The sequence below is a fragment of the Coloeus monedula genome, assembly GCF_965178545.1.
Source record: "Coloeus monedula genome assembly, chromosome: 1".
NCBI classification, from domain to species: domain Eukaryota; kingdom Metazoa; phylum Chordata; class Aves; order Passeriformes; family Corvidae; genus Coloeus; species Coloeus monedula.
This window is the reverse complement of record NC_138781.1, coordinates 113,111,479-113,124,893: the sequence shown is the minus strand read 5'-3', so window position 1 is coordinate 113,124,893 and position 13,415 is coordinate 113,111,479. Positions and strand designations below refer to the sequence as shown.

Below are 13,415 nucleotides of genomic sequence, written 5' to 3'. Positions count from 1 at the left end.
AAGGCAACATGTTTGGAGGCTGGGGAGAAGGGTAACCCAGACGGTTTTCCTTCTACCACAAAGCAGTCTTTACCAGCAAGTAGACAATCTTTGAATCTGTTCTAACAGTCTTTATAACCCAGAGTCCTCCTCCTCATTGAATGGAAACAAAGCAACTGTCTAAATACTTTTTATCTGAGAAGTTTCCCTGTTACACCACATTAAAGTATTAAATCAATATTCTAAAGCAGTGAATCCTGTACTTTGTAAACAATGCTCCTCTCCAAGGAGTCTTCAGCTCCAGAGTTACAATGCATCTCAACTTTTCTCTTTTTTTTTAGTCAGAACAGGTTGTTTCTGTTAATATCTTTCCACATCTATGCTCAAGTTCAATGCTATTTTTTGTATCTACAGAAAAATAAACTGTTTCGTCTGTTTACCCTCCCTTTTTAGGATCTTTCACTCCTTGTATTTTTAGTAACTCCAAATTTTCCATGAGCATCCAAGTATGCCCTAACTACACTGTGTGGTGTACTTCAATCACAAGAATGACTGATTTGTCCTCCTTCCCCCAGTCACTTTCTCAGACGAAAGGCTGAGGGCAACTGAGACAAGTGTGGGGTAGAAAGGACCCCTCATTCGTTTTGCTTGCTACTTTGATCTCCACAAATAAGCATCCAGTAGTAATTCTAGACCCAGAAAACCTAAGAAGATGTTGAGTCAGACAGGCATGTTTACTGACTGCTGGTTCATGATTAAAGACAGTTGCCATGCTATACTGTGCCATTATAGTGATACTTGTTTCCCTAAAGAAGGTTGAATTGGAAGGTGGCACTTCCAATGTGGCACACATAGAACAGATGTTGCAGACTCTGGAGTACTGAAGCAAGTGACATACATAAACTAGGGACACTCATCAAGCCCTCAGAGCTTGTAAGACAGTTAAATGCAAGCAGGTAGGTGCTTAACATGTGCAGCTCAGTGTTTTCACTGGTTTACAGACTGATTTAAGCCAAATATTATTAAAAACCTTACAGGTGCTAAGTTAGGTATTTAATAAAAATGTTTATCTGTAAACAAGAGTTATCCTTACAACGGATCATTTTCCAGAAACTGGAATTTCAAGACAGTGCAATAATGCTTCAGTGTTTTCTTTGGCAGTAGACAGCAAGGTGAAATGCAAGATTCAAATCACTTCAGAAGAGCACGGTACAAGTGTAGAGAATGCTTCATCTCCTTCTCTTGTTCCATGCAGAATATCAAGTCCCTGAGACAGACACGGGTTACTCTTGGACAGAGCATCTGCTTCGTAAGGCTAAAACCTGATGAACCCGGAGCAATTCCATGGCCATTCAAACCCTAAATGGGGGAGAGAGGAAGAAAAAAAAACCCATCAGAAACATTAGAATTTCATGTAAATACAAGTTTTAACTAAACTGGTTGGATTATACTGCCTACTTGTATAAAACTAGCCCATTGATGTTCAGCTTTCCATGTTGAAAATCAGCAGTCCAAAAGTCCTTTCACATTAGATACTGAAAAAGACAAAGCAAGCACTTTGCAGCTGATGGTTTGTTTCAGTCAAAGCAATCACAAAGTTATTTCTTTCTTTAAAATTATATTACTATGGTAAGATAAATAACTGCCACTTCACTGAAGTCTGCTAAACAGACTTGCACTGAGAAAGGACACGCCATCTCTGAAGAAGGTACTAGCACAGTACCTATGTGGAGCCCCAGGTTGTGCACAGCTCTTACTACCACTTGCTCCAGAGGTTTCCATCTCTTCATGAAGAAAACCATCACTGAGAGTGCGCCCTAGCTCTGGAACATGGTCAGGAGAAACTCTCATCCTGGCCATCATCTGTGCTCTGCCCTTTAAGGGAGCAACAAATACTCAGTGAAAGCATCCAGATATTCAGAGCACTGTATCTGAGCCTATCCATCTCAGTCAGCTGCCTTGCTTGGTTATGAAAATACAGTTGGTAGGAGATGATGATGTTCAGTAGTTTTACATTCAAGCTCCTGGAACAAGCAACCCCCATGCTTTCCAAAATGCCCCAAGATTTATTATTAGGGGTGGGGAAGAGGAAGATTACCATGAGCTGCACAATAGACTGGCTACTTATCTTGGAGCCAATCTGTGCTGCACAGCCAGTCTCTTATCACTACTGGAGGGTTCTTGGTAATGAATGTAATTTGTACAAATACGAGTGCTCAGTCTCTGTAACTTCAGCAAGGCAATGCCTGCCAGCATCAACACCACTTGGAGATGGTGTTGCTTGGATGCAGTGTTAACTATATCAATTCTTACCCTAAATCTCTCTGCAAGACTTCAGCAAAATGACTTTGCCCACTTTGCTTAGAGAAATCTGTATAAACCCCCACCATTTATTAGAAATTAATACCAGTACTGGACTACATATAGCAGCGAATGCTACTGTTGTTAGGATGGAAGCATTGAAATTTATTAAAAATATAAAGAGATTTACCGGAGAGCACATGCTAGCCACAGAAACCCAGAGCACATTGCAGAAATGGAAGCTGTATTTTTTACAAGCAGCACGCAGGGTATTCAGCACCATTTCATTTGCTTTACAGTCAATACTATTAAACACTATGAAATGCCATCATTTGAAACTTTCAGTTTGTTAAATGGCTTGGAACAAATTTGTGCGTGGGGAAGACTGCTGGCCACATTGCACAGAGGGCACTGCTGTCCTGGTAAGACACAAAAGGGTCACAGTTCAAGTTTGTCATATGACAACCCTGAAGGATCCAGGGAAAAGATAGCTCTGCAATGCAGCTGCCAGCACGGGTTGAAAAGGAGGTCAGTCCAACAGGATGCAGCAGAAGGCCCGAGGCAATGTTATAAATGAAACAAACCCCAAGGGTTTTCAGCAACCCAACAGCAATGTCCTTTATAATTCAAAGAACTTTATTGAGGTGAAAGTATTTTCTCTCTAAATAAGTCATTAGACTAGAAGTCTTACCTTTAAAAAGACACCAAACAAAGCCACCTCAATCCTGTTCACTCTTACAAAAAGGAGACAGACGGCACAAATCCCCCAGCCTGCTTTGGAAGCTGTTGTAGCTGCAAGATGCTACAACAGGGCAGAAGCACCAAGCTGCCTGCATTTGAGACAGAGTTATGGATTTGTTTATTCTTAAATTCTTACCCATCATGCCCAGTGCAGAGACATAAAGCGATATTATGCTGTAATACCACATCCAAAGCCAAAGCGTATCCAGGGCCCTTGTTTGCTAAGACAGCCAGTTCACAGTTCTAAGTTTCCCACAGCATCACTCTGCCTTATCAAAGCTGCCGGGTACAGCATTTCTGGGGCCAGGAGCTCTTCAACAACCAACAGCTGCTAGCACACGTTAAAGGAAAGGGTCCTTCTCTCAAAGTACATGCTGGTTTAAAATTAAAGAAGCCAACAGACAGCCTAGGTCATTCCAGTCCAGATAGGGACCATGTTGGGGAACCCACTTTTAAGTAAATTTATACAGTGCTGAGCTCTATCTCCTTTTAGCTACTGCCTTCCACAGTTGTATTGAAACATTGTTTTTTCATGGTTTTGTTTTAGAATTTGGACCAAGCAGTGGCCCAAGATCTGCATAACCCAAAGAACCATCACAGGCACCTCTGGTAATGTCCAAGACTTTACTTAAGAAATGCCCAGCTCTGAGCTCTCAAGTTGACACAAGGACACTTTAGGGGAGGGTCCTCTGCTGCTCCACTTGAGCAAATTCCTATTGGGCAGGAGGTCGACCTTGTCTGGCCCTAGGCAACATCCTCTCCTTTAGATCTCACATACCCCTTCCTCAAAAGCACAAAGCTTTTGAGACCTGAAAAACACCAGCCCACTCCTTGCTCCCCAACATCTCTATTATGTTCCTCCCATTTGGGCAGCAACCACTTGTGTCTTGCTGTTTTGGGGGATTCTTCACTGCTAGTCTTCAGCATACCCCAAGACAGCTTTGTCTATTTCGAGGGGAAGTGAAAAGTGCTGCTTTTCAACCAGGTCACAGCCAAGTACAAAGATAAGCAAATAGAAAATCCATCTTAGGAGAATCAATGCTAGCAAAGGGTACCGCAACCTGCCTGCATCCCCCTTCTGCAACATCTAATTACTAGTGCTCTAACTAGCAACTTCTTTTTTTCTCTTTTTTTTTTTGTTACCCTATAGTTCCTGCCTTTCACTGAACCCTCACCACCCTGCCTTCCTTCCAAAAGGGAAATGACACAGAGACATGCAGCCCAGGAGGGCCGACTACCAGTGCAGATTCTGCCTGCAGATTCAGCTGACAGACCCTATTTGTAAGCCAGGTAAGGCACTGCAGCAGTGTAACTCTGCACCACTGTAAACCCCCCTTCCCAGTACTGAGACCACCAGCTAGCTTAAAATCAGCCCCAGGAGGTCACAACGGCAGCAGAGCTGCTTTTGAACTATCCTCAGAACTGAGCCCCATCAGCAACTTTTCCACAGCAGCAGTGTCACCCTTAGAGCCTTTTATACACACCTGACAGAGATCAATTACACTCACTGATCTTGGCAGCAGAACACATTGTGGAGCTCCTGCTGTAGTCCCAAGCTGGTGAGCAGCCAGTTTTTTTCAGAGGTTGCTCTGAAAACCTGTTTTAAGATCTCTAGAGCTCTCTCCAGTGGCTGGATGGAGAATTAAATACCAACTCTGAAAACGCAAGAGTGAAGTTAATACAGAGCCACAATTACCACCTTGCTTCTAGTCTGCAAGGTATCTGGAGCATGGCATCTCCAAGTTTGGATCATGGATACTGACAAGGATTTCAAAACTGCTCAGAGCTATTCTACAGGCTCTGACATAAAGCTCAGAGAGGTCTGCAGACACCTTCCTCCCCACCAAGTTCTTGTCAGGTTCAGGGAGCTGTTCCTGGTGGAGTACATGCTCCCTTGCCAAATTCAATGACTTCACACCAACCAAAATTCAAAATTTTAAACTCTTGGGAGGGAGACACTTTAAGGGAGAAAAGTGTTCAGTCAAGTGTTAAAAGTCAAGCCAAGAGTTCTCATTTCAATTTCTGGTGTGGCATAAACATATCACAGTCCCAGAGCCAAGATCCCAAGAGAGGGAACTGTTACTGCAGCTCTGCTGAACATCATAAAAATACCACCAGCAGGAAGAAGCAAAGTCATGAGACACTTTTGAATGACATCTCCAAACAATGAAAAATGACAGCTGTGTGCAGCAGAGATGCTGTTGAAAGGTGGTAAGAGCACCTAGTGAACTGAAGCAAAAGCATCCAGGTTCAACCCCCATCTCTGTCACGTGTGGTCACACTGAGGTCACTGATACCTAGTGTATGCTGCACTTGGTTTCCCAGCAGTAGAACAGAACACCTTCCTGTCTCATAAGAGGAAACAAGGGTTAAAAAACCATTAACACATTGTTTTCAAGCACTTACTGAGTCTCCCCCAGCAGCCAGGGGGAAAGGAACAGACCCTGTCAAAATTGTGACATTTTTGCTTGTACAAACAAGTGCCTAATCTAGGCCAGAGAAAACAAAGTGAAAGAAGTTGATAGTAGTTTGGTGACAAGCCAGCCTACTGATGCTGCCTATTCTAACAAACCTCGGTCTGACAGAAATACTCCCACATTTACAACACTAAAATATTACATGACTCAATATTTATATGATTTTTTTTTTAAATTAAGTTGGTTGTGTTAGGTTGGGGTCTGGGGATTTTATTTTATTTTTTAACCTTATAGACGATTAGAGTAGCTCAAGCCAATGGCTGAAAGACTCAGATCTCTATATCCAGGCTGCTTCTTGTGCAGCTGAAAACAAATGTGTATTTATGATGTTATCTGCAGCCTAGAAAAAAGCCTCACAAAGCTGTCAGATCTGTATAATAGAAAACTCCATTCAACTACCAATTTTTCTTCAGATTTCACTGCAACATTCCTACAAGTCCTTTCAGATGTAGGCAACAACATGTTTTACATATTGAAACAAATTACTGTGAATGCAATGTCAGTTTATTCACTATTATGCCCAAGATTCATGTATGCATGTCACTTCGTATGGGTACATCAGATGCTTAATCTGTACCTGGAGGTAATGAATACTATACAAATATGTCATGTTAGTTAATAGACAATTATTAAGCTGAAATTTTCTGGCTCTTTGCCACAGCATTTTAAACAATGTATTGTCAACTAAATTATAAATCTCTTGACCCTTCACATGTCATCAACATTTGTGCATTACCAATATGTTCAGCCTAAAGCTACAATGCAATTAGTCATTTAAATTGCAGATATCTTTCACATATAAGAAGAGTTAAGTTCATCTCTAGCACACAGAAGGCACGATATGGGCCAATGAACTGTATTTCTGAAGTGTGTGAATGACAGTTGAGAATATTTTTGCCTATTTACATGGGGAAAAAATTCAGATCAAGTGTATGGCCTAGACTGACAGGAGCCAGGAAATTCAGCACAGAAACTGAAACTCTCTCGCTGACTGAGCTGTGCTTAGTTAGATCTTGAAACAGATAACTAAGATGCTGAAGACATTTTATAATTGCAGTAACTCTTAGCTCCCTTCTTACCCACCATGCCATAGGCACTTCAGTTGTCCAAGGGCTTAAATAAGAACCAGAAATTGAAGTCAGGAGTATGCATACATTAGGCATATGCAAAGTAGAAAAAACCTCACCCTCCAGTATCACTTTAGACCTGTGGGCTGGGAGAAGGGGTGACAGAGAGAGAAAAAGACACAGAGAAAGTGAGGGAAACCACTGAAGTGTAGAAACAGATTTTGTAGCCTGGTTAGAAACACCTACTTATATATAAATAGTCCAATTCGAAGTGATTGCTTTCAAATTAATTTTATGCAGCTTCTAAGAAAATACTGTAGCAGACTATCATGTACCAATGCCAAAGACGAGGCAGTGTAGTCATTGCACAGGGAGCAGCAAACCTATCATTTGTTACAGAGCCAATTCATGCCTTTAGATTCACACTTAGACACAGTTGTGCCCAAAACACCAATACTGAAGCTGATGAATTATGCTAGTGTGTTCCCTCATCACAACAGTTTATGGCCAAAAAAGTGGCAGTAGCTTCTACAGTTATCACTTTTAAGAGCATAAACTTATATATTCCTTAACTACACACACCCCTTCTGCAAATGCAAAGAAAAAAAAAAAAAGCCGTTTGATTGTCACACACCAGAAAAAACAAATCATGTCTCTTCCCCAGTCACTTGGAAGAGTTGGGTTTACTTCCATCCTGCAGAAAGGACTTGTTGCTCAAAGGCTTAGTTCTTCCTTGGTCAACCTAAAGAACATTTCCAAAACTTAAATAAACACCATGTACAGAATACATTTAATCAACATACATACCAGCATCCCAAAGCTGTAAAGCAAGAAGGGTAAGTTTAAGTTCTGCTAACAATGATCAGATGTGGCAGACACAAGAGAAGATGACAAGTTCATTTCCTCCACCCACAGTCAATAATAAAAATGGAACAATGACCACTGTGGTAAACAAGGCATTTCTCCCATTTTTGCTTGCCAAACTTCCTTGCAGAAGGAGAATGCAAGCTTATGTGTGGACTGCTGTATTAGATGTGCATAACCCTGGAAGTATAACTTTATTTTAAATAGGTTGGGCAGGCTAGGAGTTTGACAGAAAGGAAGTACTTGAATAACTCTGCACTGACCACAGCGTTATCAGCTGCATGATTCACTTATGTAGCAACTACTTGCAGTAGCTCAAGTTTCCACAGCAAAGCCAGACTATCTGTGACAAGGCAAGACCCACACTTACTAACAGATCAGCCAGTCTTGGCAAGGGACAGAACAGACACAAGCAGTGTCTGGAAGGAGGAATTTCCTTTGCCATTGGATCTGGCAAAAAAAAAGAAAACACACGAGATGTACACCCCCAAGTCAGTCAGTGGAACCAACCTGGAAGAAAGCAAGGGGAGAACACAGCACCAACAGCACTTTGGGGCAGGAGAGACTGCATCACTTCCAAGTACTTAACGTATTATCATGGAGCCAGAAAAGCAATGCAAAGCAAGTAGTCTACCCCAAAAATTACACAGAAGTACAAGCATCCAACTAAGTTTTCCTGTACAAAGTAGAAGAAGGGCCCAACTACAGTATTCAGACAGTGACCATAAGTTTAACAGCCAGTTTTCTGAGTCTACTTTCAGAAACATCTGTAGACTTTTTTCCTCCCTGTTGCGTGATTCTGCACAAATACACAGCTCTCAGTTCAAGGCCAGAGATGACCATGCACTCAAGATACCTCTGAATAGAAGGAAAGAAAGTTTAAGGACTCAGAACTGTAGTCTTCAAATTTCTAAGCTTCCAGTTACAGTGGGAATGAGACAAAGCTGTTTCCAAAATGGCTTTGTCAACAGAAAAGCACTAAAACTTAATAAAAAATAGAAACAAATCCTTGACTATTTATCAGCATTGAAAACATTATGGGGCATGTTACCAACCAATAAAAGCTATGAAACAGAACAAAGATTTGGGAAAATGAGTCTGTGGTTTCAAGTTTACTTTTTTCTTATTTGTTTTAGAAGTGTCCTCCCTTCCCAAGATGAGTTAAGTTTACAATTCTTCCTACCCTTTAATTCATTACTGTCTACCACATGCCCTCAAACTAGGGGCGGAGGAGAGGTGGATAACAAATGCAGAAACCTCAAGTCACATATAAATCAAATCCGAAGGCCTCTCCCCCTCATTGTATCCAAAAGTGTCCAGAGGGATAAGAATGAGAGAGATGAAGATATTGCCACCTCTGGATTGCAAGTAGCACCAATTAACACATTTTCACAATAGACGGATTTTCTTACCAGGGCTTTCTCGAATTACTCTTTCTGAACAATACCATTCAAATGTTAAGTTGAAGTGAAGAGAACATGCAAAACGACCCAAACTAGTGTTTCCAACAAGAATGGAAAAAGAATTCTCATTATACTGATGCCTTTTCTTTCTTTTTTTTTTTCTTTTTTAATCAGGCCTAGAGCATTAGCCTTATTTTTTCATTCCATGATCATCATGGATTTGTCCCTACTGCTATTTCATCTTTAGAGATTCATAAGCAATCATGGCAAGATACAGTTTATTCTTTTTATATTGCTTTTAGGTCCAAATTAGTTGACAGGCACTCCTCTGGACAAGAGCCTCTTTCTGTACTTGTTACACTATGAGGTGATGAGGCTGCTGACAAGCAGGCTTCTATCGGGAAAGCACATGATTGTGTCATCACATGTTCTAGTTACCACATTAAAATGACCCATAATAGGTCTCCTGGAAAGACCAAGTAAAGAAAGCCCAGTTTCAGAGATCAAAATAAGATGAATCTGCAGGAATTGTGTGCTCAACTATCCAGGAAAAAGACTTTTCAGAAGACGTGCAAAGCCAGGTGCCAGAGTGTGGAGAAATAGAAAACCTCAAGCCAAAGAATCATCCCAGTTAAACACAGATACTTGTTTGTGGATAAGTTAGCATACCATGCTCCCTAAAATACTGGTTTTAGCCCTTCACATTTACTGCAACAGTAGGCAGCAGATCCAACCAACTCAGTCTGCTGAACTGAACTTTCCCAGTATCCATTAGGTTTTGGTACTGAATAAAGAAAGGCAAATATATGACAAATTTGCTTACAGAGTTTCACTTTTTTAATACATATTGTAACTGACTATTTCTTCCCCGTCTGCCCAAATACCTTAGGGCTTCAGTTTGCATCAATAATTGCTTGAAACAATTCCTTTCCTTTAATTATTGCGGGAGGCAACCATAAAAAGAAACTGTACAGAGCTTACATGGCCTTAAGAGACACAAACATTGTACAAAGAACATTATCCAAAGAAAGTTGAAGTCTTAGTTAAAAATCTTAATCCAGTTAGCATTAGTGATTTCACACAGTAATGTTAAATATCATTCATATTCAGGAATAACTTTTTCCATCATACCTGTCTACCAAGTTACTAGGCTTTAAAAATAATAATAATAATAATAATAAAAGGTCACAGGAGTATTATGCACAGATTTACTCCTTGCCACTGCACAGTCTAGAAGTTCTGACATTTAAGATTATTTGAGAGTAAAGCTGTCTGTATTTTGTCTGTATTTGCAACTTGAAATGAGAAAGCACATCCTGCCTGTTTAAATTATTCTCAGACAGGTTGCCCAAAAAGATGATTTTAAAGATGCCCAAATGTGTATCAGCCTAAGGCCATATTGTACTTGCTTTCAGTTTCAAAGACCTCCTTTCATCTCTGAAGAATGGAATGTTGTTTACTGCTCAGGATGTTTTGCCATGTTATCATGAATGTATTACAAATGCTCTGCTTCTTGAACTAGAGAGTGTTTGTCAAAACCATTCTTTATTCTACATGAGAAGTCTTAAGTCTTTTATAAATCCTGCTCAGATATATTGGGACACTTAAAACATTTAAATCTAAACATCCTTCTCAAGGATTGCTATCCTGCATAATTTCACAAAATAGAAAAAAAAGGTCTGCAGAGAAATGCTTTCTGGGAGCATGAAGCCTAAGTACTAGGCACTGGAATGCGAGCTTGCATGCAAGAAACAAAAATAGTTTCACTGTCAGAATTAGTTTCACCTACTGCCCTTACAATTCAGTCTAACATGGCAACCTATGCTTAAAATACAGCAGGGAAATTTGTGACAATGAAATGCTATCAAGGTTTATGGCCAGTTTTAGGAGTGTCGTGTCCACTTTCTTTTAAAGTAGCAATCTAAATAACGGATCACCCGCTTTCAACAGCAACACTGTTATCTATCTCACTTTGGCATAATCTCATGAAGCTTTTAATAAAGCAGACATACCACAGATGATGAGAAATAACAGCAAAGTACTGAACAGGCAGACTTGTAAATATTCAGAAACAAATCTGGCAATAATTACAGAAAACCACTACGAAGAACAGGAATAGTTACTCGATAGAAGCTTGGGGGAAGATGAGAAGAGGATGGGGAAAACTGTTCTTGTGCTAGACTGATTTTTTCAAGTTCTTCCAGTGGTATTATAAAAAAAAAAATAACCATACATTTAGCTTCATGTGAAAGTGTATTAGAAAACTTCAAAGAAGAGAAGAAAAGCTGCTCAAAAGCTGTGAACACTGCTTTCTGCAGCTTGTTTAGAGACAGATTACTTCCCTTCACTTGTGGTTAACAGGGAGTATTCAAAGACCTAATTCTATATCCATGTCAGGGAAAAAATAAATTAAAGATTCACTGAAACAAGTCTATCTCACCTGCTCAGCGAGGCCTCTTGTCACAGTCCGGATGAAGAAAATAACTACAGGACAGATGCCACTGCTGTCTCAGTTACACTGCAAATAACTGAGGACAAGGTCCTCCCAGACTCTGCTGTGCAAAAATGACAGAGTATTTTCAATCCTACCATCTATTTAAGCTTCCCAGACAACAAGAATGAAAAACACTTAAGGTTCATGAGAAAGGACAACTTTACCACCACTGCCTCTACACAGGAGTTACTTTGCAGGCTCCTGCTCACTGTGATTGTATCAGGCCAACCAGCCTTTCACTTGAGCAATATCCAGGCTTCATGACAAAGAGGGGCCAAACCGGTAGCAACACTAATTTCTCCCATCTCCAGCAAAGATGATGACCTCTAACAGAAGTAGGCTGTCTCCTCAGAATGGATTTCTGCAGCCACAAAAGCTTCCCAGGTACCAGAAGCAGCTACTCTCCAGCACATTACAAGATCTGCTCACAAAAGATTTGTTAAAAGCACTTTTGATATTCAACATGAGCCAGAGATGACGATCTGGCTCACTGCAGGAAGTGAATGGTCTAGCTTTACTGATTTATTTACTGCTTTTTGGGAGAACCTAGCCAAGGTGAACTCAGATATTTGAGAAGAGTCCCTATGCATTGTGCATGGATAAATGTCCACAGTCAAATGTCAAATCAAGGTCCATTTTCAAAAGCCATCCAAACCACCCACTGTGAGTTCAGCTGAGGGGCCATGACAACTACACTCTGTGGAAGGCCACCACAGCTTGGTTACCTTCCACTGCAGATGGGAATTTCTCCAAGTCATCCTTTCATTCCCTTTAGGCACAGGCTTTCCTTTAATACACAATTACACACATCAAATTTACCAGAAACAATCCTCTAGAGCACCTAACACACAAACCAGGCTTCTTATAGAATGCAACAAACCATTTTGTGTGAGAGAATTCTCACTTCTTCCTACAAGAAGAGGTAAATGTAATTCAGTATGAAGACATTAACACCATCTGAGTCACTGTGAGCCACAGCTGTACCTCGAGCCCAGATCCAACGTTTGATGAATCCAATGGTCTTTTCTTCCTCGGTCCAATGGCTGCCAAAGCTGTGAGGTTGGCTTCTCTTTGTTGCATCTGTGCTAATTCCAACTGTTGCCTCTAGTTTAAAAAGAAAACACCAACATTAATTATGATATATATTATCCTAAACAACTTGTTCTCTTTATAGCAGACAGCTCTGTAGTTCCTACTGAAACAATGCGTTTCACAGCATCTTTCCCTGTCTTCTAGACACTCTCACAAATTCCAGTACTAGGTCATGCTTGGAGCCCTGTGGACAGCTCTGTGTAAGTAACATCTTTTATAAAGACCACAATGCAGCCTTAACAGAAGCCTTGCAGCTGGTTCCTTACTTCATAAGCTTTGTTGTTTCTGATTAACAGAAAATCTTGATCTGATTTACGAAGCTGGATTAGTATCAAAAATTGAAGTTACCAGGTTCTGTGACCTGGGCATGTTCTTAATTCAAATTCTAAATTCCTTACTGCACAAGATACCAAATTTCCTCGTACTGTTTCACCTGAACCCAGCACTCAATATTGCCATTGTGAAATATTGTACTACCCAACTTAACAGGATGCTCCCAGTTGACTGCTAGTCCTTCTTTTCCCAGTACCTATTTGGATGTTCAGGAAACATCTGCAGCAAGGTAGAGATACACTGCATGTTTATTTTCACACACCTCTAAAACTGCTGAACACTAAGAAATCATTAGAAACAACCTTCACCTGGGTTACGTAAACTTGGGATGGGATAGAAACCCACAGTAAAGAGGTAAAAATAAAATAAAATAAAATAAAATAAAATAAAATAAAATAAAATAAAATAAAATGAATTAGTTTTATTCCTGTATTTTGAGATACATTCTATTCAGTGATTATAGATGCCAGCTGCTCTGGAGCTCAACCCAGTCACGCCTGCTGACAGACTCACTATCTTAGATCAGCCACTTCGCTAATACAACCACACTGCTTCCAGATCCACCAGCTGTCCAACTTGGAGCATGGGTGGAGAAGGAAGGTTTTCCAAACATAAACCTCTGGTTTAATGTCCACCCTTGGACGATTTGACCTGCAACTAGTAC

At 40.5% G+C, this 13,415-nt stretch overlaps 1 protein-coding gene across 1 annotated transcript in view; it reads right to left on the bottom strand.

Moving 5' to 3' along the window:
- Positions 1 to 1,170: 1,170 nt before the first annotated feature.
- The window catches only part of TAF4B (TATA-box binding protein associated factor 4b), a gene marked incomplete at both ends in the record, with an annotated part of 72,293 nt that continues 60,048 nt past the window's right edge, over positions 1,171 to 13,415 (bottom strand). The window contains 2 exons of the mRNA XM_082302185.1: positions 1,171 to 1,338; positions 12,311 to 12,430. Coding sequence (XP_082158311.1) covers positions 1,171 to 1,338; positions 12,311 to 12,430 — 288 coding nt within the window. The remainder of the gene's footprint in view (positions 1,339 to 12,310; positions 12,431 to 13,415) is intronic.